Source organism: Aulonocara sp. 'chitande type north' Nkhata Bay, linkage group LG15 (genome assembly GCF_057382095.1).
Source record: "Aulonocara sp. 'chitande type north' Nkhata Bay isolate Kocher_YH1m ecotype deep benthic linkage group LG15, A_spYH_male_GT1.1, whole genome shotgun sequence".
NCBI lineage: Eukaryota > Metazoa > Chordata > Actinopteri > Cichliformes > Cichlidae > Aulonocara > Aulonocara sp. 'chitande type north' Nkhata Bay.
Window position 1 is genome coordinate 20,107,192 of NC_141358.1, and position 25,278 is coordinate 20,132,469.

Below are 25,278 nucleotides of genomic sequence, written 5' to 3' on the forward strand. Positions count from 1 at the left end.
CTGACATCCACCCACTCTACCTTGAAAATACTCTTCTTCACCTTCTCTTATGTTCGCATGCTCATTTTCTACATTTATCAGCTCTTCACAGGACTCTCCCACCTTCTCAGCACACTCTGACTTGTTAGCACATTTCTATTTCTCTTTGATCACCCTAACCTTCTGTTCTTTCTCTCGCTGATTTTGAATTATGACTGTAAAATATCTGATCTGCTAGGTTTAAGTTTACTGTTATTACAATTATTTAAACAAATACAGTTAAAATGTAGAAATCACTCCACTTTCCCTTGAGAAAAGTATGTCATTATTGTATTATCTGGACTAAGAAGTATTTTCTTTACTGCAGTTCAATTTCATTCACTTAAATTTGTTTTTGGTAGCGTATGTGGGCTTCCATATAGGGTGGACAGGTCATGCTTTGTAGGCTCAGTTTCGTAGACACGGATTAAGCCTAGAGGCAGGATAAAAGAAACATTCAGGGAAGTTCTCCAATGAAAAAAGGCTAAATCCATGTCTGGGAAACCAAGCCTGAGAGATTTGCATTCAGATTTAATGAATGCAAAACTCTGTTTTTGCACTGAGGCTCCTGCAGTGTTGTGCATTAAGAGTCATTTCACACCCTCATCATTGTCAAAATCTCTGATCATGTCCACAATCCTGGTCGACAAGCCAAGTCTATCGAGCATGTTAGGTCCATTATGTCTGTTTACCTTCAGTCACATTTGAACCATCTAAACGAGTAAGATTACTGTTTACCCTTTGCCATGTTGCCCCCTAAAAAGCTGCTTATTAACTGAGCCAGTGTCATCTAAGGATTTCATCACTATCACCGACTGTCAGCTGCAAATATCAGAACCTCAAAGTTCTGACAGTAAACACTCTTTACTGTATGCCCAGCACAGACAGCATTCATAATTGATGCTGAAAGTGGCCAACTGAATACACCTCCACTGACTGTTGGAGCTTAATGTGGCTGATTGACTGGCTGATAAGAAGGAAGATGTTTGTAAGAACAACAAATGAGCCAGTGATTAAGTATGTCTGTGTATAGAACTGAAGAGCAGCTCAAATTCATCTGCAGTTAATGTTTAGTTTTGTTGCACAGCTGAGTAGAAAAGCTTCTTTCAGAAATTACTTTCTCTTGCAAGTCTCCCTGCTCACCACTAGGTGCTGCATAAAGGTTTTCAGAGTCAGACCCACGTGATTTTGTCACATGGAAGATGTAGTTTGCATAGCATCGCTGCATTATAGTGCAGGTGACTACAGATTAGTTGTCAGAGTGGCTGTGGGCTGATGTGGTGATCATGGCTGAGGATGTGGCCGTGTCAGAGGAGATCTTAACAGATGGTCTCACTCTGCTGGTGAACATGGGCAAAGTTCTCCTGCAGAACGCCAAGGAGGAGGCAGCAGGTAGGGCTGATCCTAGTCGCAAACCCTGTTGAAAACCTTTCACACTTTAATGTGTGTTGCTACCAGAATATCTAAAAACTTCCTAGAAATGTATGTTTATGCTTTGTTAAAGTTTTGTTCTGCCTCTTTTGTAATTCGGCATATAAAATATGCAAATTATCATTTAACTTTTTTTTTAATGGAAACTTTATTACTGGGTAATAACCCTGTGTGTGTGTTATGGCTGTTTTACAAAGAAGTAAAACCACACACAAAAAAACAAAAACAGAACAATAATTATGTCTATGTTTGTCTGCCGAATTGAAGAAAAGATATTTTTATAATAAGCTGATGCTTTATCTTCGTTGATTAACTGCTTTATAACAGTCCCTAACCTTAAGAGTATAAGAATGCAAGAAATTTGAATGAAGTCTGGGTTTCCTATTGAATATTTTATAACTTGGCTTCTGGAGCCTTGTTACTGGATTAAAGGGGCCTGCTGGCATGAAGGTGGTGTAATGTAATCCCCGTCATGCCTATTGCCAACACAATGACATTGCACAAACAGCTTGACCCTGTAACTGTGGCCCTTTGTTCTCATGCAGACTCTTTGGAGAATTTTGTCCCACATAAAATCACCACTTTATTCGGCCTGATCACAGCTGGAGCTAGATTCTACAGCAGGTAGGATTTGGCCGTAGACGCTTAAAGAAGCACATTTGTCTGTGTCCTTATGAGAAAAATAATAACCGTTCAATCTGTTGAGCAGCATTGAAGTTAAAAAGAAATGTGAAGCGGAGGCTGTTTGGCAGAAGTCTTATCAGTAAGTATGTTTAAATAGCAAGCTGAAATAAAATGCCATTTATATTTTGTGTGGGTGATATAGAATTTTTCTATCCTTATTCCTTCTAGCATTTGAATTCAATGACACCATTATGCCATATTAAATAAATTTAATAAAATGATGTTTATTGAGGCAAACGTATGAGGTAGACCGTGATAATCCCAATACACTGTGGAACAACTGAGAGAAAACACAGATGATGAAACTCTTCTTTTGTCCCACTTGTAACTGAAAACGTTGCCAAAAACATCCCCAAATTTTTAAGACTTCTCTTTTTTGTTATTAAGTCAGCTTCTACTTCACAAACCGCAAATGACGAAAGGCTCTTCACAGCTATGGTTGCCAAATAAATCTTTAACAGCATTTAGCCACATACCAAGCTGAAGTTATTGCTTTACTAGTTTACAACATTTACATCATGTAACATTAATCACCTACAAATGATCTCGAATAAAAACAGCTGGAGAAAAGAATAGCTCTTATTTACTTTAAGATAAATCCATCTGCAGACCCAAGATGTGTCAGTAAGTGTATGTTGCTTCATTTTTGTTAATGCTGAAAAGTCTGGCCCTTTGGGAAACTGCTGTATTCTGCAATCTACAGTCTTGAGCAACCCCTCATGTTTATATTCTGCTGTAACCTCCTAGGACAGGAGTCCCCAATCCCAGTCCACGAGGGCCGGTGTCCCTGCAGGTTTTAGTAAATGGTAAAATTTGTATAGCGCTTTACATATCCAGTCATCCACACACTGGTGATGGCAAGCTACATTGTAGCCACAGCCACCCTGGGGCGCACTGACAGAGGCGAGGCTGTCGGACACTGGCGCCACCGGGCCCTCTGACCACCACCAGTAGGCTACGGGTGAAGTGTCTTGCCCAAGGACACAACGACCGAGACTGTCCAAGCCGGGGCTCGAACCGGCAACCTTCCGATTACAAGGCGAACTCCCAACTCTTGAGCCACGATCGCCCTTTAGATGTGTCCTTGATCCATCACAGCTGATTTAAATGGATAAATTACCTTCTCAACATGTCTTGAAGTTCTTCAGAGGCCTGGTAATGAACTAATCATGTGATTCAGGTGTGTTGATCCAGGGTGAGATCTAAAACCTGCAGGGACACCGGCCCTCGTGGACTGGGATTGGGGACCCTTGTCCCAGGACCTGGCGTCCACATATGTGGACATCACATTTTGGGTTATTTAGACCAAAATTTTGCTCTACAAGGGCCTGATATCCACTTATAAGGACATTACATTGCTACTGTTCTATCGAAATTTTAAACGAATATCCTCATATGTGGCTCTCATTTTTCTTAGAAACAAAAAGTCAGGTAAAAAAAAAAAATCTGGTAGTTCTTTGTTTTTACATTCATCGGGCCCCAATCAGCCCAAATATCAAAGAGAAATTAAAAATGCATGCCGTGGAAGAGGTCAGGTCTTAGGAGGTTAAAGCAGGCAGACTCTCCTGTAATGTTTTTTCTTTAGACATTTTCTTCTTCATTTTCTCTCATTTTTAGTCCAGTTGTTGCATCTGACCAGTTTCAGAAGTATGTTTAAGCAATTTAACTTTCAATCATAAAAGGGTACATAACAGATGAACCATTGTTGTGTCTACACACAGTAGAGAACTTAGTAAAATAAATAAATAAATAGTGTTTTTAGGCACTTTGTTACATCTTTATAGGAATCTGAAAAATGCCCAAAATAACACAGCTTAAAGAAATTCCAAGAACGCTGCCTAAGAGAATTCAGGCTGTGTGAAGAAAAAAGATGATCATATCACAGATTGAGCTAATTAAAATTGTAAAAACTCTGTTTTTGCTCATACATTTGCTTATATTTCAATAGACTGATGCACCCGTTTGACATTTTCCTAGCAAAATATGAAAAAATTAGGATGGATTTAAGACTTTTGCACTGAATTGTAACTCCTTAGAGCATCATGTATAAAACACGCAGTATTAGCTCAGCTGCACTCAGTGCTGTTATGATGCTGACTGATAGATCTTGGATGAACGACAGTGGTGCTGACTGAAGCTCTATCACCAAACTTGTGTGTTTTTCCAGCCATGCAGCAGTGAGAGAGCAGGTGCAGGAGCTTCAGCAGCTGGAGGTGTGTACAAGTGCAACTGTTATTTCTTCTTATTGTTATATTATCCTTATTTATTTATTTTTGAGCTACACAAACTTAAAATTAAGCTTATCTGGTTGAAATGAGTTTAAACTAAACCCATGACCAGTTCCTTTTGAACACTTTAAACTGTCTATTTCTTTGTGTGTGTTTGTGCTTGCAGAAAGAGTGGGACTCTTTCCTGGAGAGTGTGGACAAAGATCTGCAGACAACAGATGTGCAGCTGTCTGGAGGAAAGACGGCCGACAGTCTGAGCCCAGAAACTCTATTCACCGATGGAAGAAGTGGAAGGTAAGTTTGCAAACCCGGCCTGAATGTGGTGCACCAGCAAAAACCAGTTCAGAGCATCAGCTGGTTTGAGGTTATTGTTGTGTTGTTTTTTAACTGACCAACCTGGGAAGACCATGTAGGTTTTTTTGTTCCATGAAACCAGAGATTAGTTTCATTAAGATGTGTTGTCTTGTGTTGTATTTAAAGGAGTGTGACTCTCAGTCAGTACCTGGGTCAGGGTCAGAACCTGCTGCTGGTTCTCCTCAGACATTTTGGATGACTGCCGTGACGAGACCACGTGACCGAGCTGACGGCCAATCAGGTCAGCGTACCTTTATTCTTATTCCACTAGAAAAAACCATCGCCATACTGAATGAACTCCAACACTGAAAAACCACAGGCACACAAAAAACAAAAACACACTGTTACTTTTTTATGAAGACAGAATTGGAAATTGAATTACTAATTTAGTCATTTAGTAATCCACAAATTAATTGTTAGGATCAGAACAGAGAAAGCCAAGATTAAGGTTTAAATTCATGAAGGCCAGTTTGTGATGTTAATAGTGGGTTTAAGGTGGGCGACAGTGGGAAGGAAAAACACCCACGACCCAAGTTCGCTCATAATATTTTACGTCTTTTTATTACTGCATCTTTTTTATAAGCACTTAGTTTACAAGGACGAAATCTTTGCTGCAAGCACTGAGATCCCAATGAAGCCACAAACAAATCTTTTCTTAGCAAGACAGCCTATAACGTTGTGCTGAAATACCCCTTTTACCTCTTTGAGGCTTCATTCTGTCTACAAAAGATTCTAAGATGTTTTTCCATAGTGGCTGTCTTCACTTAATCTTGCATCCAAAACTGGTTTAAAACTTTTTAAATGTGTAAACAGTGTTTATCAGTAATTAACATTGTATCATCCCGCAGGCTCTGCTGGAGGCTCGGTCAGTGCGGGTCTTGGTAGTTTCTTTTGGCAGCGTCGAGGGCGCTCAGCTGTGGTTGGAGCAGACTGGATGTACCTTTGACATTCTGCTGGATCCACAGAGAAAGGTTAAGAAATTTTTTCCCCCCCCGCTCTGATCATCTGATTCAAAAACTGTAACTTCTGCTTTAAAACAAATGCAAATAAAAACAGTCAGTCCGTCTGCACATTTTACTACATTTTATATTTATATTCAGTGCTGGTCGGGAGGTGCATAAACTCTAAATAGGCCACTGTAATTTATAGAAAGTAGATTTGGCTGTGACTCAGTACAAACAAACCGAGGGACCCGGAGGATTTAGCAGCTGTTTGATGATGTGTCATAAAAGCCCAGCGACCTCAGCCTCCAAACCATTTATTCAGAAAAGTCAACCACCAGATGTTAGCTGGAGTCAAGTGGGAATAACCAAATATGAAAACAGAACATTTTCCACATGCCACACAAGCAATCCTCAGTCGCAAAAAATGCGACGCTGATGCATGCTACTGACTGTATAAACCGCATGTGTTCTTAAATGTCTCTTTTCTGGCACAGGTGTACAGAAGTTTTGGCCTTGGCTCATCCTACGCCAAGGTGATGAAGTTTGGCTGCCTGCTACAATACTCAGACTACGTAGTTGCAAACATAGACTTCCCAGATTTCCCCCATCGTCTGCTGGAAGACAGCTACCAGGTAAGAATGCACAAGTCTGTGAAAACCTTTGACGAGACTCTTGTGATGACACATTGAAGAAATCCTAGAAATCTATCCAAGGATGGATTTACATGCACGAGTATCTCGCATCCTTCTTCTATCCCTTGGATATTAGCAAAATGAAAATCCAAGTTGAGTCCCTGAAGTCCTGTGAGATTAATATTTTTTATCTTGTATGCAGAAGATCAATGTTGAACATTATAATTAACAGTGTGCATAGAAATAAAATGAAAAAATGCCCTAACACCCTCAGATGCACTTAGCCACCTTATATGGAGACAGCTTATGATTAAACTGAACAAAAGCACTGTAGATGTCTCTTTGGTTGAAGTCTATCTAACTGCTTTGGTAGATAAATGTGCTCTTTCCAGCTTCTTCTATTCAAACCTGACCATGATGTAACTGAGGACACTTTACTTTAAAAGTGAAAATTAAAACGAGGACAGAGGTGAGGCGGTGAGAGTGTCAGTTTGTAGAAGTCAGGATATGGATCAGATTCTTTTCTAACAATAACTTTAGAGATAAACATCCAGTGCCATCATTAAGTCCTTCTCTGCTTCAGGTCATTTTCATGTTCTTGGTTTTGTATGTGGCCCTAATTACAGGCTCATGTCTATATCTGTCTGTGTAGCTGCATCAGCCTTTTAGAGAACACGAAACCTCCGTGATCAGGGTTGGGAAGGCAGCGAAAAATCCTGTCTTGCAGAACACCAGAAGAATATTTTCTGTTTCTTAAAGCACTTTTCACAAACTATATGAGAGCAACTACTACTACTTAGTCGTTGGTTATAACCAGACGCGCTTGGGAGGTCTTTTGGTCAGTTAAATGCATCAGGCGAGACATAAATGCAGGTCATAATTTGCACAGAAAACAATAACATATTTATTGTGTTTTGTCCTTTGGACGAAGAGGGCATGTATAGTATAAACTATAATGTTTAAGCTGAAACAGCCGGGGTTCCTTTAAAGGAAAAAGTAATTTGGGGCTATTTATGGGACTCCACAGGGTTCAGTTTAAAACTGCAATACGTTTTTATACCACTTGGGGGCAGTGACACATTCATATTGTCCTTTTAATTCAACTTTACTGATTAAACAGTTATTTATTTATATAGGCGGTATGTTATGGAGCAACATGTTCATTATTTTTACATTATTGCTACTTTAAATCCCCGGGTGACTCTTTTGTTTTAGAAAATTAATTTTAAATACTCCATAACAGACAGGACTACCACATCCACCGTAAAAAGTCAGACTGACCTTCAAATTTTACAGATTTAACTTCAGGAGTGGTGATAATTGAATAATGTGTGTTTGTCTTTTCAGCTAGGAGGTGACTTTTTGCTGGACAGTGCAGGGAAGGTACTTCTCTCTCATCCATCGAAAAACCCTCTGGACAGGCCGACCGTGGAAGACGTCTTGCAGTCCGTGGACTCCGCAGGACAGTCCACTAACTCTGCTCACAAGCAGAAGCTGTGAAATTCATTCAAACACAGCCTCAGGGGTTCAAGTCGCTAAACGCATCGCTGACTCCTCACGGCAAGCGCAGCTCTTTGGCTCGCGTTCATGACGTCACACCTTACACTCATGACATCATGAAGGGGTGCGACTGATGTTCCAGCGCGAGGCAGAGACATCTGCTCTTCTGTGTTGCGTCAGCATGGCGATGCAGCATTGCAAATAAAGTAGTGGATTTGATTAAAACAGAATTTGACAATATATTTGTATTATTTAAATTGAACAAAGACTGAAGATTTGTTTCAGGAATTTTACCTTTTAAAGGTGCATTTAACAGGTTTGGATTTTAGTGACCTCAAGTGACAGTGAACGGTAACACAGTTTGAATTACATCATTACCCACAAATCACACAGTGATATGAGACTACTGCAAAAACTTTTTTATTACATATTACCTATGATCCATGAGTAGTTTGATGATAAAATCACTACCCAGATAAGGCTGAGCACTAAAAATATGATGAAAAAATATACTGACATATTAATTTATGGTCAAGTATGTGCCCTTGCTTTATATTTTAAAAATGTGACATTTATATACAAAGTTTCTGTGAGAATTTAAGCAAAATTTAACAAGAACTATGACTTATTTTGTAGCATAAAAAAGGAATTTACCTCTATATTTCTAAACAGTTGTGATATTGCAAAGGTTTTGTCTTGGTATGAAAATGAAAACTCATTTTAGTCCACTGATTTAGTAGTACTATTTTAAAAAAAATGAAAAGTACCACTCCTTACGAGTGAAGCAAATCTCCCTTTTACCTGTTGAACATGTTGAACAAACTATAATCAAACCATAATAGTAAAGTTTTAAAAAAAAACATCCAGGCTTTTATCTACACTAGTTTTCTCTTTTGTCTTTATGCATGGACTCTGGTTCAGGATACATTTGCACACAGTGATGTGTCATTTTAAGGAAGTAAAAGAGGGTTCAGGGTGGGATTGCAATAACAGAAGTCACACCCAGCACTAGACTTTGTTAAAACATCTTCAGCATGAAACATAGAAATGCTGCTTAATTCCACTTTAGCCAGAGTACACACTGATTCATCCCTTCAAGTTCAGTATGTGCTGATCCTGAGAGAAAAAAATAACTCCAGCGTTCCATTTTTCTCTTTTTTGGAAACTTGACAAATATTTAGAATCCCATGAATGAAATCACAGCAGAGTCCAGACTGGCTTTAACTCATATTACTGCTGCTGCATGAATAATGTAATATTCATAAGTCTGATAAAGCCTTATTCAATCAGTACACATCTTGTATAGAAATAAAGGATTTCTGAGACATCGCTGTAAAACACTTTAAATACTATAAAGTATTTCCATTCAGCAAGAATCTACTTAAACAAAGCTACAAAGTTTTAAATGAAAATAAATTATTAGAAAATTGAAATGGGCTTTGTTTTCTAATGATCTGCTGGTGTTTAATGTCATAAAGAGAGGCTGTTTGGAAAAGGTTCCTTTTAAAGAGCCACCCTGTCATCAAATTCGCACATATAGTTCATGGTTCGATCGCAGTAGTGGTCCCACCAGTCGCCATCATCTGACGACATCGCCACGCAGTTCTCTCGCCTCCCTCCATCTGGCTGGCTGGACAGGAAGTGCTTACGCCACTGGAAGTACGTGACCCGAGTTCCATCGTCAAAGAGGTACAAGCCCTCAGAGCGGAGGTCGTTGACTCCCAGCCAGACCGGCCAGTTTCCAGGGTGGAAGAAGTTCTTTACGTAGTCAGCCAGGGCCTCTTGCTCCTTTCGATCACGGGGCATTGCCATGCGTCCTCCACGTTCTATGCACTTCCTGGATGCTCCGGCATAATCTTCCAGGCTGTTGTACACCAGGTAACACTTGTATCCAATCCGTTGTCCCTTCTCGCAACCTTTGAAGCAGAGAAAAAACAAGACTGGTGCATTTTCAGACATTTACCACAAGTTTCTGAATTGGCCACTTGAAGCGGACTCTAATAGAAATAAACATGTAACATGCATGGTTTTGGTCTCTATGGCTAATCTTCCCCTTCATTGTAACTGCATGGAAGACCGAGTTTATTTATTTATTAATTTTTTTAAATTGTGGTATATCTTGAACTTATGGACTATTAGGTGCATGGCTGCTTTGAGTGGTTGTGAGTAAATAAACTAAACCTCTTGGCTGTTTGTGGAACTTTTTAGAGCATTTTTAAAACAGCTATCCACAATCTAAAGATGCAGCTTGCTAACATTAGCTGCTAATGTAGCATGCTATCGTGTTGTCAAAATATGACCACTTCTGGTTGAGGAAACAAAACAGGAAAAAAAAAAACACATACAAAAACATGCTTTCTTTTGAAAGCAGTCGAACAATTTGTTATCCTTTCATAACCTTAATAAGTCATTGTTGAAAACATGTTAGCCGGGAGAAATTAGCATGGCTCTGTTATCTCCATTTTTAGCTGAATTTTGGTCTCTACCGTCTCTTAAGGGAATCTGTGTTTGCTGAATTTTTCAGCTTTATGCAAATGTTTTTGTATGCTGGTTAGTCTGAACAGGGAGCATATGTGGGTTTATTTCCCAATGAAAATGGTTACCATGCAACCAGAAGAGTGAATCAAAATAGATTCATAGCCTGAATAAAAACATGCTAAAACAAGCCAGAGGAGTGCGGGAAAAAGTGGTGAGTGTTCTCTCTTTGAAATGCTGGGTTTGATTTCAGGCTTGAGAACTGATTGATCTTCCTCTTTTGTTTTTTGTTTTTTTTAAGAGGATCAAGTCCCAAAACCAAACCAAACCAATGTCACGCCTCTTGTTATTACAGCTACTTGGTTGATGCCTGGAGTGCTGAGCCATCAGCACGATTTTTAGTTTAAAGGCACGAGTGCACCTCACGTACCCTTTAATTTTGCTCAGAGTTGACAGAAATGCTGTAAAATTTCAACACACCTCGTTGATACAAACATAGGCGTATTTGCATATTACTGAACAGTTGATATGTTAGTTCCTGCATGTTGCATCACGTGTCCATGTTGCCATTCAACCTTCCCTTTCTTTGCACATATCCACTGTCCTTCTCTGGCCTTCAGATTTTATTACCCCTGTTAATTAGTATTTATCCTCCAATGAAATTTTTAGGTGTATTTTATATATGCTTTTCTCACTATTTTCTCATTACTGATAGTTTAACAAATAATTTAACGCTACAAAACATAAAATAGAAATTTATATTTATACAATATTTAGTCTGCTATTTTAAAATGCCACAGTGCAGGATGGGATGCTTGAAGTAGATCTAAGGAAAAATGATACACATGTACCTTCGAGTCTTCCGATCTCCTTGCGGTTGTCCTTGCTGTGTTGGTAGACCTCCTGGATGCTGTCCTCCAGCTCACCGACTTTAGCTGCCATTTGAGTGATGAGGAGCAAGAGAAAGACGGGAACATAAAAGTAGGTACAGCGAAAGGCTTTGTTCCCATTAGATCTAAATCGAAAATAAAAGCTCCCGTGGTACAGCATTAATACCCCTACTCTCAGTTTCATCAACACCATCACCAGTCTTACCATCCATCCTGGAGAGACGATCCATCAACTGGCTGACTTTAACATCCAGAGTGTAGTGACCGACATTCAGCTTGTGGATGGCTAGGTCCATACTGGCCAGTCTGGATACTGTGGGCCAGAGTAGATTGGAAGTGAGAGCACAGTATGATATTTTATTTTTTTTAAAAGAGAACACACAAAGGAAGGCTACCGGCATACAGATATGTGACTTTCCAAAATCTGGACACTTCTTACTCCAGAAACAAAACAGAAAAGCCCTTAATTAGCCTGTCAAGAATGTCCAATGATACGGCCATCAGTCTGTGGATGCACTCTACCAACCAACGTTGGTAGCATAACTTATCTCTGTACTCTTTTTATTTTCTATTTTCTATTTGGGTTCCCCACCCACCCCTATAGTTTCTTTTCTTTTTATCTCTTTTTTCTCTCTGTCAACTCTTGAGGGAGATACCTCGCTGAGATGAGGCTTAAAGTTATCATGATGGTGAGTGACATCACAGATTTCTGACTCGTATGACCAAAACCAACACAAATTTCAACATTTCTAAAATAACGTACAGACATAGTTGTATGAGTTCTCAAAGTCCGATACTGGGCTGGTTGGCTCTGCTTCAGGTTCTGGTAGAATATCGGGAACATCGCCTCTTGTCCTCTTCACCTCTGGTTCATACGCCTGATGGAACACACACACACATAAAACTCCCAATCCATCACATGTAAGTGTGTTTAGTGTCTTGGCTTTAGTGGTTAAAGTAAAACAAAACCCAACTTCCATTTCTTCCCAAAACAAACTTATTAGGGTTGTATCCAAATTCCAGTTTAGACACATCTGGAGCTGTTTTACATTCATATTTTCCTTATCGCAGAAAGCAGAAGCATTCAATATCAAGTCAGGCCAAGAATTTTACTCCTATTACACTTATAGAACACAGAGGAGCTCAACCAAGTTTATCACTTTATATTTAGATTTAAGAGCTCAGTGGATAAAAATGTTACCATTTAAAAGTTGAATATCTTAGCTGGAAAGCACATGGTGTAGACTTTGATCGACAACAGCAATATATTTACAAGTATCAGCACGTTCCTTCAGTGGCTTATGGCATGGTGGAGGGAGAGGGGTGCTTTATTTTGAAGTCAAACACACATGCAGACAAGTCCAATGAAAGAAAAACCTGTCGGGTTGATCTGCTTCTCTGGGTGTGTCATCATCAGTTCTTCACATGTCCTTTCCATTACATCATAACTTATAGTAGATAAATCAACACAGATTACATCATGTTTTCCACTTTATTCTTACATAAAGATAAAGAAAGAACAACAAAATCTGCCTTAGTGTGTCTTAATTGCCTCATTCACTGAAACACTCACAGTCACTCATATACATTTACTACATATGAAAGGGATCAGAGTCTCAACCTAACAAACAGGCATGGCAGATCACAGTTAAGAAAATGCACGACAGTGAGAGCAGCCTCTAATAGAAAGAGCACATACAGCATATGAAGTCCTGACCTGTGCTGGTGCAGCGCTGCCTGTCCCCATAGGAACACACACTCCCAGAGAACATAAACACAGCAGAGCGAGCGAGGTGGCAGCCGGTCCCATTTTCTGCTTCATAGTAACTCTGCTTTTCCTTCAGCAGCAAAAACTCCCTCTGTACCTCCTAGTCTCTCTGTCTCTCTCCTTCCACTGTCTGGGTTTCTCTCTCTCTCTCCTTCACTCCTCTCCTACAGTAGGAAGCCAGTAGGAATCTCCCTTTAGATGTGTGAATGGGAGCTGGTGTACAGCCCTCTTTAAAAAAAAAGGGGGGGGGGGTCACAGGTATCAAACAGGAAAGTCAAAATAAAGCCCCTGTTGCCTGCCTGCTGCCCGCTCTTCTGTCCTCCTTCAGAACAAGAACTCCTTTCAAACAAAGGAAAGCTCTTTGTTTTTCCTACTACCTCCCATTTCCACTCTTTGTGTGCACACTGTGGAGTTACAGGTCTCTGTCCGGTGGAAAACATGTACAGTATGTCTAAAACGTAAACAGTTCACGAACCGTGAAAAACAGCTTTGTTACCAGCTTTGCATTAATGTATTTGAGGATTTACCAGGGCTTTTATAACATACTCAAACTAACAACAAATATATGGGATCATCCAAAGTTTATGATTGAATTAGGTTAAAATAAAAGCTTCATTCTTCCTGTCTTTTCAGTAACTGCTTTTTTCCAATTTTCCTGTCCTTGAGTTAGTGTGCAAGAAATGTTTGATTGGCCAGCAAAAAAATGGGCATTTTATTTCAGTCCTTGAAAGTGTAAATAAAAACAGAATGCAATCATTTGAAAACCAAATTTTTTAAACCTACAAACACAAATAACACATTTGTGAAATGAAAGTTAGGATGGGGATGAAAGAACACTGTAAAACCAAACATCTGGTGGATTATCTGACATATAAAAAGAGAGATGGGAGTTGGGCAGAAACCGAAACTGAATGTTTATGATGTTCAGGCTCTCGTGCAAAGCTGCATCAAAACCAGAAATGATTCTGGAGTAGAAATCTTTGGCACGGGAACATTTCTGAAAACCACTTGTCTTTGGACTGAAGATGAGGCGCACAGTTTGAAATCGAGCATTTGTGATGCTGTCGGCATGCTCGTGGCACGGGAGATCTGCATCTGTTCAGAAGTTCCATTAATGCAGAAAATGAAATATGCAGGTTTGCAAGCAACATGATCGTTAGCTTTCAGGAAAGATCATGAAAACTGTTATGTCTGCTGTCCAAACTTGTCACGCACTGAAAGCATTTGGAGGATAAAGAAACACAAATAGAGCCCCAAAACTGTTGAGTGACTGAAATTCCATATTAATGGAAGAAACTGGTTGCAGACTATACTAATAATTGAGCTACCAACTACCCAAATGCTGCATTTCTATCCTTGAGATGCTCTTCTAGGACTTTACTGCAGCCACCTTCAGCTGCTGCTCATTTGTGGGTCTTTCTGTATTTCGCAACTGAACTGTGCTTTATGGGGTTGAGATCAGGTGACTTGACTCGGTAATTGATGAATACCCCTTTTCTTTGACTTAAACTCTTGGGTTGCTTTTGCAAGATGCTTTTGGTCAGTTTTGCAGCATTTTTTTAATCAGAGCAGCGTATCGGCTCAAACACTTATAGTCCCAGCTGCTTCTATCAGCGGCTCTGTGATAGGCTGGCAACTTGCCCTGTGTGTACCTCAGGTTTTCCCATATGACAGCTGGGATAACCTCCAAGGCCCCCCTGCAACCCTGAACTGGATGGACGGACGGATGGACGGACGGATGGACAGACGAACTTCAAGCAGTCACCTACAAACACTAGTGATCCGGTTCCACTGGCAGTCATGTTTGAACATGACATAACGCCGCCTCCACCATATTTGACAGATAATGCGGTATGCTTCAGATCCTGACCTGTTGCTTTTCTGTTATCATTCTGGTACAACTTTTTCTTCGTTTCATTGATCCAAAGACATTTTCCACACCTGTGCAGCCTCTGTTAGATGTTTTCTGACAAAGTTTAACCTGGCCTTCTTGTTTTATCGACAGATTACACCTTGTTGTAAATTTGTATTTTTATTCTCGAAGGCATCCCTTGATTGTAGACTTGGACAATAATATTCTGAGCTCATCCAAAAGTGTTCCTGACTTTGTTAGATAATGTGAAGGGAATTTCTTGACTAAGCAAAGAATTCTTTAATTGTCTTCCGTGGTCTTTCAGGCCTTTTGTTGTTGCTGAGCTGGCCACTGCATTCCTTCTTTTTAAGGACGTATCAGACTGTTGATTAGGCCACTCCTAAAGTTCCTGCTATGCCCTCATTGGGTTTATTTGGGTTTGTGAGCCTAATGATGGCCCCTTCACTTACTTCAACATCTCTTTGGACCTCAAATGCAGTGGTCCACTGGAAAGCCACCACATGCTAGATCAGCACTTGGAATAAACTTCAGATCTTTTATCTCCTTAATTTTTTCAATTAAAAATAATGAGAGAACAGACATCACCTCACAGTCGACTGCCAATGAATTTTGAGCTTCTGAAAATAGGGGACTATGCATAAAAATAGTTGCAACTATTAAACAGCTAATGGAAGATTTTTGCCAAACATCTTGAATTAAAGCTGAAAATATTACATAACGTCTCGAGTGCTTGATTTGAGACCTGTTTTCATGATTTAGTGATATTATGGTATCACATTTAAAATTCTTATGGACTTAACTATTTTTAGCTAAGGGTTTTACAGTTTGCAAGTCATACTATATATCATATCTACACAAACAGTCCTTTTATGAATTTGGCTGAATGTGTATAATATAAAAGTTGGACAGTTTTCTAGTATAATTAAATACATTGGTGGTAATAGAAATATAATTTTGTGAATTTGTTTAGGAAATTGTGACATAATGACGAACCTGCCACTGAAGAGAAACCTTATGTAAGTGGCCATGTGTGCGTATGTGTGTGTCCATATGTGTTTGGGCCTGCAGCAGGAGGTATGCCAGTTAAAATGCCACAAGAATCCAGCAGAATTTCCAGGGAAGCGAATGAGGAAAGGCTCTGCGATGTGGAGACTGGGTGGAGCTCAGACGGGGACTGTGAGGGACAGTCGGGTCTGAGTCGGCAGGACAGCTGCACATGCACAGCTGTTTCAGTAACACAACTGATTCCAGACATGTTTCCAGACCTCAGTTTTGAGTGGAGCAATGGTCTGGAAAAATAAATGAGAGCAAGAAAATCCTTGCTTTGACCTCATGGTTCCTTATCGCTGGTTTATAGAAACATTGAATAAAACACAATGTATTCAAATGCATCATTAGAAAAATGTCTTCCTTTTTGCCTCATGGAAGATTTTGAAGCACACACTTGGGCTTGAGGAAATTGTCACTAAAAAGTTTTTACTATATTCTCAAAGGCCAAACAAAAATACCAAAATAATTCTCTGTACTAACAGTTCTGCAGAATAGGACTGAAATGCAAACATTGCTCACTTATCATGGAGTATATCAGCAGTAAAATATCTGGATGACTCAGTCAAATTTCCACCTAACCCTGTCATGTTTGACCTGGGAGGGAAAAAACATCAGTCAGGAACAACACTAACAGTTACTAGATTATTTCTTTTGGCTCATAAGACATAAGGTAACAAACTTTACACAACAAGAGTCCTGTTTCTGTTTTCGTTGTAACTTTAATACCATTCAATGATTTTCATTCACCCAGATTTTTGATGAAAAAATACATCTTCACCCAAACATTTCCTGAACACAAAGCAGCCATTCAGGGTCTGGAAGCACTGGGTGGTGCTTCAGTGAGGCAGCCGGACTGGACAGAGGTGCCTCAGTCCAGAGTGTCCACAAGCACTCATAATACATAATGTGATAAATGAGCAATATAAGATAGTTATGAGTCAACTCTGACCATTTAATATTAATTAGTTCTTCAGTCATTCATTGTAGTCTAATTATAGATAACATAAAAGTGCAGATTGAAATCTGCTAACCAGTCTGAGGGAGTAGCCGACTACTGCTGATACAGCTTTTTTATGACTGCACAGGGAGCTGTGCAAAGACTGAAAGTGCCTCAAGTGATTTCACCTGACTCAGTGGGACTGAATGTTCCCCAGTTTTGCTCAACTCTGCTAGATGCCGAGCGGCATTCTGGGTAATTCTGGTGCCAAATTTTGACTAGGAGGACGAAGCAAAAGCAAAATATCTCTGGCTCTGCACATGTGGTAGAGAGTGTTATCTACCATTTGGAAGATTGGTGGTTTGATCCCAGACTTCTCCTGTTTAGAGTCACCAATCAAGCAAACATGCCTGGCTTTGGATCATGGGAGAAATTTCTGAGTTCTGAGACAGAACCCACACAGGCACATCGGCAACATGCAGACTCCACAAAAAGGTTCCAGCCGACTGGTGGATTCAAACCACCAGTTTGTTGTGGTTTGGCCTGACAGTTCAAAGTTTCAGATACTATTTTTGGATAGTAGTATATTTCAGATACTATTCAACAACTGAGGTGGTTCAGGCATCTCACTAGGATGCCTCCTGGAAGCCTCCAAGGCAAGATGTTTTGGACATGTCCTACCAGTAAGCAGACCCAGGACTTGCTGGAGAGATCATATCTCTCAGCTGAGAGGAGAGGTGGCTGGAGTGAGGGAAATCTGGGCCTCTGTGTTCATATGGCTATTATTTTATTTATTTACTTTTTGGTCTGTCCTGTCTGGCACTGTTAGCAATCAGAATTATTGCCTAAAAGCCAAGAAAAATGCCCAACAGATTTATTTTCCCAAGTAGATTGTACAGCTTTTGCTATACTGGTCCACTTGATTGTCATATTTTATTCTACCTTTATTATTAACATTATTATTTATTTATTTATTTATTTATTTCATGAGTTATTGCAGTCAGAATGGACAGGACCGGAGGACAGGAAAGAGAACGAAAGGTTGGGAAGATTGTGAAGGTTGTGGGGGGAAATAGAGGAGAAGAGGAATATAGAGAGCAAAGACTGAAAATCTGCTTGATCACCTGCTGAGAGAGAGAGAGAAAAACAACACAACTTCACAAGTTCACAAAAATGGACAACAGTTGCAGACAGTAGATGCCCTTTGTGCAGCCGTCTTCACCAGTTGGTGAAATGTTTCCACTCACCTTATGGAAATGCTCGCATCAGCAGTAACAGTGGAGCTACTTGTTACTGAGTTCATGTTCAGAACTTTTGATCAGCTGTAAAACAGCCTGTTTCAGTTTAAGAGTTGTTTTCAATAAATTGCATGCTCAACAAAAATCTTTTGTCTCGCTCCCATTTCTTTTTGTTGCATGTTGAAGCTCTACTTGGAACCTTGTTAAGATGCAATCATGCAAAACATAATTTCTGGCCATTTTTCAAGGGCTCTTAAACTTTTGATTAGGATTGTATGTTTAGAGGCAGCAGCCAACCACGATAATGTGTGTCTGTAAGTACCTGTTTGTACACCTGTGTGTGAGCGCAGTTATGTTCAGAAAGTTTCTCCATGTAAGTATTTAATTGTGGGTATGGGGAGCCATAGCCCTGCCTTCCAGGTCATGAAGTAGGCATGGAGGAGACATGGGCCCAAGATATCCAGAGGCCCCCCAGAGCACAAGAGCCCAAGGAGGACCACCGCAGGGGCAATCGTGCCACCTACCTAGAAAAGGGCTGAAGAGTGTCCCGGATGGGGGTCACCTAGCAGCCACTGTGCAGAAGCCACAAGGGGCTGCAACAACGAGCCCGCAGGCTCCACCAGCAGCTGACTACACCAGGGCAGACCGAGCCCCAGGCCTAAAGACCCAAGGGCCCTCCATGCACCGGAGGAGGCCCAACAGAGCCAGGGGGACCAGGGGCTTTTTCTCATCTAATATTAGTTTATTTTAAGTAAACTATAATAACCATGCTTTTTTGCCTAACAGCCTGTTCACTTAATATAAAGATTTTTGAAATCTATAGAAATATGCCTTAATGAAGCTTTAGATGACCATTGGACTAAAACAGGAAAGCAGCTTTACATTTGCTGTACAGACTTTACTTAAGTTAAAAAAAAAACAATTTAGGTCCATCAAACCCTAGCAACACTGACAAATGTTACTTTACCTCAGTGCGAGAGAGCTGAGCAGCTATGCCTACACCAGCCCTTCACAACATACATAATGCATGAAACAGAATATCGCTCTTGCTTTCCTAAAATACACGCTGCATTGTGGTTGCTTTGCACCCCGGAGGGAGATGGTAGATTTAGGTCTAATGATTCTAAACGGGGCTGATGAGATGTTTTATCAGAGCAGCACAAAACTTCCTTCAACTGCAGCATCCTTCTCTCTCCTTCCTAATGACATGATGGATTAGGAATCATAGATGGAGAAACACAGAGTTCTTTTTCACCACTTTTTCTGTTGTAGGTTTTTACTACCATAAGCTACTGCAATGACTCCTTCCTTTTCCTCCACATGGAAACTTTCATCATCATGGTCTTTACTATTTGAGGAAAATATATTTTTGGGTGTCATGGAGGCATTTGTGATAGAATGAAAAAGATAATAGCCAGGTTTAAGTACAATTTGTTTATTTCCTTCCAAACTGTGACCCCAAAATGCATGAATGTGATGCATGTGTGTAACAGAAGATACAATGAGCAGATAAATATAGAAAACTAAGCATTACATGTAGATCTGACACAAGTGCCACCAAACACTATAAGCCTGCCCATTTACCTACGACACAATAGTTGAGTGTGAATCATTTCACACTATGCACACTAGATTTGTTCAGCATTATTTTGAGGTCAAAGGTGAAAGCTGGGAGGTGTGAAAGTGTTTCCAAGTAGCTGAATCCATGCAGGACATCTGTAACTGGTTCCCATAGCAGCCCGGACATACAGCCCATGACTTTTCCATGACTAAGTCTGAGCACTTCCCAGTTCTTCCCTCCTGTGTGTTTTTTTCCAAATACCAAACAGAACAATGCTGCGGTTTCTATTTAGCTACATTTAAACCAACCATCTATTTCTATGTATGTATAAAAGCTTTAAATACATTCTGCAATAATAAGAGATGTAACGGTAAAATCCCAAGATTTTTACTGTAGTAATTGCACTGTGTGGGTCAGGACTGCAACATCACGCACTACTCTAAATTTCTTAGGTTTACAGGAATATATAAGCATAAATAAAAAGAACATGAGCAATAAAGAATAACAAAAAATATTAACTTAAACCTGGATATGGGTTTAGCGTTTTGTTCCATGTTGACGAATAAAACTGTTCATTTGATAAACTCGTGTCTAGGAGCTACGTGTGAAATCAACTGTGCATTCACAGCACACGTACGCAACAGAATCATCAGGTTACTGTATGCAGCAGGATTATGTGACCAGCGTGTACATCAGATCGATAAACTTATTGATTTCAATTTTTCTCTGAGTGGATTTCCAGCAGACTTCATATCAAGTGGTAAATGTGGAAGTGTTTGGCAATTCTATGGACTCGATCCTATTCTGAGAAAGGAGAGGGGGGAAAAAGCCACCAGGAAAGGAGCAGTGAGATAATGTCTTAACTACCCACTGAAGACGATTACAAGAACATAATGTGGTTATTTTTAAAAAATGGTGTCTCCTAAATCTAGACGTGGATGTCTGTGGTCATGGTAGTGTGGTCCTTCTTTAAAGTTATGATGAGGATGACTCATTCAGAGCAGTGACTGGGTCCTGCTGTGGTTTACCAGTTGTCTAGGAAGTCGAATCCGGTTTTCAGGATGTTGCTGCTTGTATTAAACTGAAAGGAGAGAAACAGAGAGATCCTGATAAATAGCAGTGAGGCAGAAGACACTGTACAGACTGTGTTTGAGCTATTATTGGGCTACCAACGAAGAAGTCATAAAAGACAAAGACCTTGCTTGGTAATGCCCCTCCCACTGTCCTACTCTTGCTAAAGACTGGCTGACACGGGAGGCTTGTCAGGTGACATGGACCTCATATGGGCTATTAAAGCTTGGGACTCTTTCTTTAATTGCACATAGCATCAGCCCTCTTTAGGGTTTGTGTTTGCCTCATGTAATTAAGCCAGTTTGTGACAGTTTGTCTATCATATTTTTTAATCATCTCTGTCCTGTTCAAGCCATTCAGTATTCTACCTGCACTCTTCATTACTGTCACTGGGCTTTGCATTTTTGGCTTTCTTGCAAACTGCATTGTCAAGCAGCTAAAGTGCTATGTGATTAGGTTCCAACACAAGACCATAAATAACATATTAGTCTTCTGTTACAAAGGAAACAAAGGTGGTCGTGTTGGAGAAAGGCCAGGTTTGAAAGACCAGTGATGTCTCTTGGCAGAATAAGTCGTACACTGTCATTGTGGCATCTGCGTTGATCCTGTAACACATCAGTCTGAAGCCTTAATACAGAAACACGGGTCAGTAATAGACTTTAGCCACTATGTCCAACACCAACAAAATGAAAATGTAGCAACTACATGTTAACTCTCAGCTCCAACGTTATGACACAAAATGTCAAGGTTTGCTGTTAATATCCAATATTAGGTTTCATCCTTATCAATAACACTGAGTCCTCCCTTTAATGTAAAACTTAGTTTCTCTGTGTCAGTACAAACAATAATGAAGCAAAACTAAAAACATAACCATTTTTTTAAATTACGTTTTTAAAAAAAAAAAAAAAAAAAGTTTTCTAAACTATAAATGTAAACCCGACCTTTAGAAAGCTTGGACCAGGTCAAGAACCAATATTATCATGGGCCTGTAAATACTGGGATAAACACATACGGTATGACCTTTTTAAAGCATATCTCATGCCCGGTCACCATCAAGCAGCAGGTACTTATTCTTAACTTTAGCTAGTGTTTAATAAAATCCAAAGCAAATGCTTAATTCAAATGTACTTAGTACTTGCAGTCTCTGAAAACGGAACTTACCTGGGTAAAAGTGGGGCTGACGTCAATATTGGCTGAGCTCTCTTCCTCCTTCTCTTTCTCCTTCGAGACATTTGAAGGCTTGGACACCAGGTTGGAGGCGAACATTTCATCGACCGTGTTGCTGACGGATGGCAGGGTGCTCTGAGATCTCTCCCAGCCTGCATTTGTAGATGGGACGCTGATAGGTGGGGGCGGGTTTGGAGAAATGGAGATGGATGCCGGGGTTGCGCTGACAGCGGTGGGGATAGGAGGTGGTGGCACAGGAGGCTTGGGTGCTCTATGCTTGGTGGACCTAGTGGGAGCTGGAGCATGGTGCTCTGCAGTTTCAGGCTCCTTGGCGCTGACAGAGCTATCCTGTGGGAAAATGTAAAGAAAGCAGCATTGAAGGATAACGTTCAGAAACAAACCTGGCATCAATTTTACATTTTCTTTTCTCTCCTTCTTAAACTGTAGCTTGTTTACATTTGCCATCTGCTTCTACTCGTGGAGGCGTCACTGATGCCAGATATTGCAGTTTCAGGCTAGGTTCTATTTTAAGACACAGTCTGATAACACATGTTAAGGCTGGAACTTTCCATCTGTTATTTATCAGAAACTTTACAGATCATAACAAATGTTTTTGCCTGAGAATTCGGCATCATCCATAACTTTTTTTGAAGAAGTTGCAACCTTCAGATTGTAATCAGTAAATAGGATGTGATGGTATTTTTACATGCGTACCTGTCGGAGGTAGGATGGGAGGGGTTTCTCTCCTTTCTCTATGGACTTGATCTGGCTGGGGGTCAGGGACTGGAAGTCAGCTTGCTCACCCTCCAGCCTGGACCTCTCAGCACTGATCTTCCAGAAAGATGACTCCTCTTCTGGTCTCCGGCCCTCGCTGACCGACACCTTCCCAACCACACAGTTATGCACACAGTCCTGCATTCTTAAGATACTATGAAGCGAGGCTTCTCGGGTAAAATTCCTAAAACCTATTTTAGGTGATCTACTTAGCTCTTTTTAAAAATGTGAGCAAAGGTGAAGGTTTTTCAGAAATAAATGTATCTGAAAACTTTTTTTGTGGCTACAACAAGCAATTGTTCTGTGAAAAAAAAATCACAATACCAGTAGTCAGGCATTAACCGTAAGAAATACAAAAAAAAATATACAGTTAACATTTCTGCCATTTTTACACAAAATTAAACAAACATCACCACATCCACTTTATGCTCGACTACTGCAAATGTTTCACTCATTTTACAGTCCTATTACAACAGCAAACACTTCCCTTCCAAATGTGCATGCTGAATCTCTGCTTCAAACATGAGGCCCCACCATACCTTTGTTCCTGCTGCACTCTTGCCAATCTGACCAGAATGAGTAACCTTCGCCGCTTTTGAGTCAGACTGAGAGGATGATGAGATCCCCTGGTCTACAGGGCCTGATGTCAAGCTGAAATCCATCTGACTCTGAAAGATGCGAATGACATGTAAGGGAGGATATACTTTATGTATCCAGAAAACAGACATTCCTGTTAATTTATTTTTACCTTTGTTTCCCACGAAAAAGGTGCAGAATGCTCATCCTGCCAGGTGATATCCTAAACACAAACACATGCTGTGATTAGTTTCAGCTTACACAGTCATTGTGCTCACTGCCCGTATTTAAGGGTATTTATACTAGGTTAGGTGGCTAAAGTAACATATGATGTGTGTATTTTCTATAATCTAGCGCCAACAAATACCTTGTCTATTGTAAGACTTCCTTTTGATACACTGGTTTATCGGTTAAAAGGCACCAAATGATACTTCCTACCTGCCAGTTTTTCTTAGGAGTTAAACACTTGTCAAAATCTGCTCATAGCAGCCTTGATATCATTTAAAAAAAGTGTTGCTGTGAGCTGATGTGTATGTTTTGATGCTTACTATTATAAAACAGTAAATATGTTATTAGTTACAAGTATTTAAAGCGCATAAAAGGCGAACTGTCTTTGCAAACTACTTTTTTTCTGCATTTATCTTTTACAAATCAACGATTACATTAATAATGAAACTCGCATAAATACAGTGGCTCTTACCATATATAAAGATAAAGCCAATGTCATTTTAAACCCTTTAAAATATAAAATGTTTCACTCTTAAATATTTCTATTCATTATACAGTGACACAACACCATATTTGTCGCCAGCCGTCTCGCCACAGTGACGTTTACCAACATATTTTCGAGGCTACGTGGCTCTCGTTAGCAGGCTTTTCTTGTTAGCGGGCTATCCTCGCCCTAAAACACACCTTAAACACACAAAATCCAAACTCTAATGTCTTTTAAGTACCTCTTCTCCGAAGTGAACTATCTTCTGACCCGTTTGAATGAGCATTTTAGGGTAACAGACCACTTCTTCACGCTCAACTCTGTGCATAGCGTATCGGGCTCGGATATGAGGATCCATCATCCAGTTGTCGATGGCGTTGTCCTGCTCTTGCGGCGTCATTTTCTCCCAGGACGAGCCGTGCTTGGCTTTGATTTTCTCCCTCTCCTGCATTATTTTCTTTGCCATGGAGTTGATGGAGGAGAAGTACTCCAACTTCTTCTCCTCCATCCTGTGGGCATCGAGCCCCGCCACGGTTGCGACGGCCATCTTTAACTGGGGCCAGCTGTTGTTATTGTGAGAAAGAGGAAGCCGGCGTCGCTGAGTGGGCGTCACCATAAAATCCACACGGCACCACTGCTCAGATTTAAGGGCTAATAGCGCCATCTAGTGTTCTAGTGTACGTGTAAATAAATATATATATATATATATCTGGCAACCTGATACATATATATGTATTAGGTTGCCAGCCATACATACAGGGCCAATACATAAGAGCTTTGTAAATTACTAGCTATATTAAAATGATCAACAGGGATTAGCATAACATAGCATAAAGGCACAAGTTGCACTGGATAACATAAAGAGGAAGATAAAGAACATTAGTGGACAGGGTAGTCAACTTACCTCATTGTGAAAAATGTTTATTTCTTATAAAACAAGCTGTATGGTGATTTTAATTGAGGATTGCCTAGGTAACACAATGATATTTTTCACCCGTGGTTCTCTTTTATGTGGCTCATATAAAATAACACAGTAAGAACACACAGCATGACTTATCTAAGTAGTGCTTTTCCTAGTCCACCTCTTTTCAACACAGTAGGCCCACAGCAACAATTCTCATCATTAAGAAGGCCTGTGTAAGTATAGTTGGTTAGTTGAGTACTTTTCTTTTCCTGCATCCTTATGAATCATGTCTTTCCTCAACCTCATGAAGTTGTTTTGGGGGCTATTCAAACGCTTCATGTGTCCATTAAACCTGTTGTGTGTTGTTGAACACTCGGGGGCAGTGGGAACAAGCTTTAAAAGCTGGGCTTTATAAGTTGTGGCCAAAAATTTCTTTTTTTTTTTAAATTTCCTTTATCTATTTACCCATCTTATTTTCCACATACTGCTTA

General features: G+C 40.1%; 3 protein-coding genes across 4 annotated transcripts; 1 reads left to right on the forward strand and 2 right to left on the reverse strand.

Moving 5' to 3' along the window:
• Positions 1–1,205: 1,205 nt before the first annotated feature.
• On the forward strand, positions 1,206–9,313 carry selenol (selenoprotein L). The gene is made up of 9 exons (XM_086264873.1): positions 1,206–1,410; positions 1,995–2,073; positions 2,159–2,212; positions 4,301–4,346; positions 4,528–4,655; positions 4,842–4,956; positions 5,564–5,686; positions 6,154–6,291; positions 7,639–9,313. The coding sequence occupies exons 1-9, from the start codon at positions 1,305–1,307 to the stop codon at positions 7,789–7,791; spliced, it is 942 nt and encodes a 313-aa protein (XP_086120999.1). The 5' UTR covers positions 1,206–1,304; the 3' UTR covers positions 7,792–9,313.
• clec11a (C-type lectin domain containing 11A) lies at positions 8,203–13,078 on the reverse strand. 2 transcript variants are annotated; one of them, XM_086264875.1, is made up of 5 exons: positions 12,874–13,078; positions 11,920–12,034; positions 11,362–11,469; positions 11,118–11,201; positions 8,203–9,707 (listed from the first exon to the last, which is right to left on the reverse strand). In XM_086264875.1, the coding sequence occupies exons 1-5, from the start codon at positions 12,976–12,978 to the stop codon at positions 9,295–9,297; spliced, it is 825 nt and encodes a 274-aa protein (XP_086121001.1). In that variant the 5' UTR covers positions 12,979–13,078; the 3' UTR covers positions 8,203–9,294. The 2 variants fall into 2 exon arrangements, with proteins under 2 accessions (XP_086121001.1, XP_086121000.1); XM_086264874.1 differs by lacking the exon at positions 12,874–13,078 and having other exon boundaries at positions 11,920–12,541.
• A 6,363-nt stretch (positions 13,079–19,441) lies between these two features.
• lg15h1orf198 (linkage group 15 C1orf198 homolog) lies at positions 19,442–24,478 on the reverse strand. The gene is made up of 6 exons (XM_086264876.1): positions 24,125–24,478; positions 23,344–23,394; positions 23,135–23,263; positions 22,536–22,703; positions 21,816–22,169; positions 19,442–20,664 (listed from the first exon to the last, which is right to left on the reverse strand). Exons 1-6 carry the CDS (start codon positions 24,428–24,430, stop codon positions 20,608–20,610), a joined length of 1,065 nt encoding a protein of 354 aa, XP_086121002.1. The 5' UTR covers positions 24,431–24,478; the 3' UTR covers positions 19,442–20,607.
• Between the last annotated feature and the right edge of the window lie 800 nt (positions 24,479–25,278).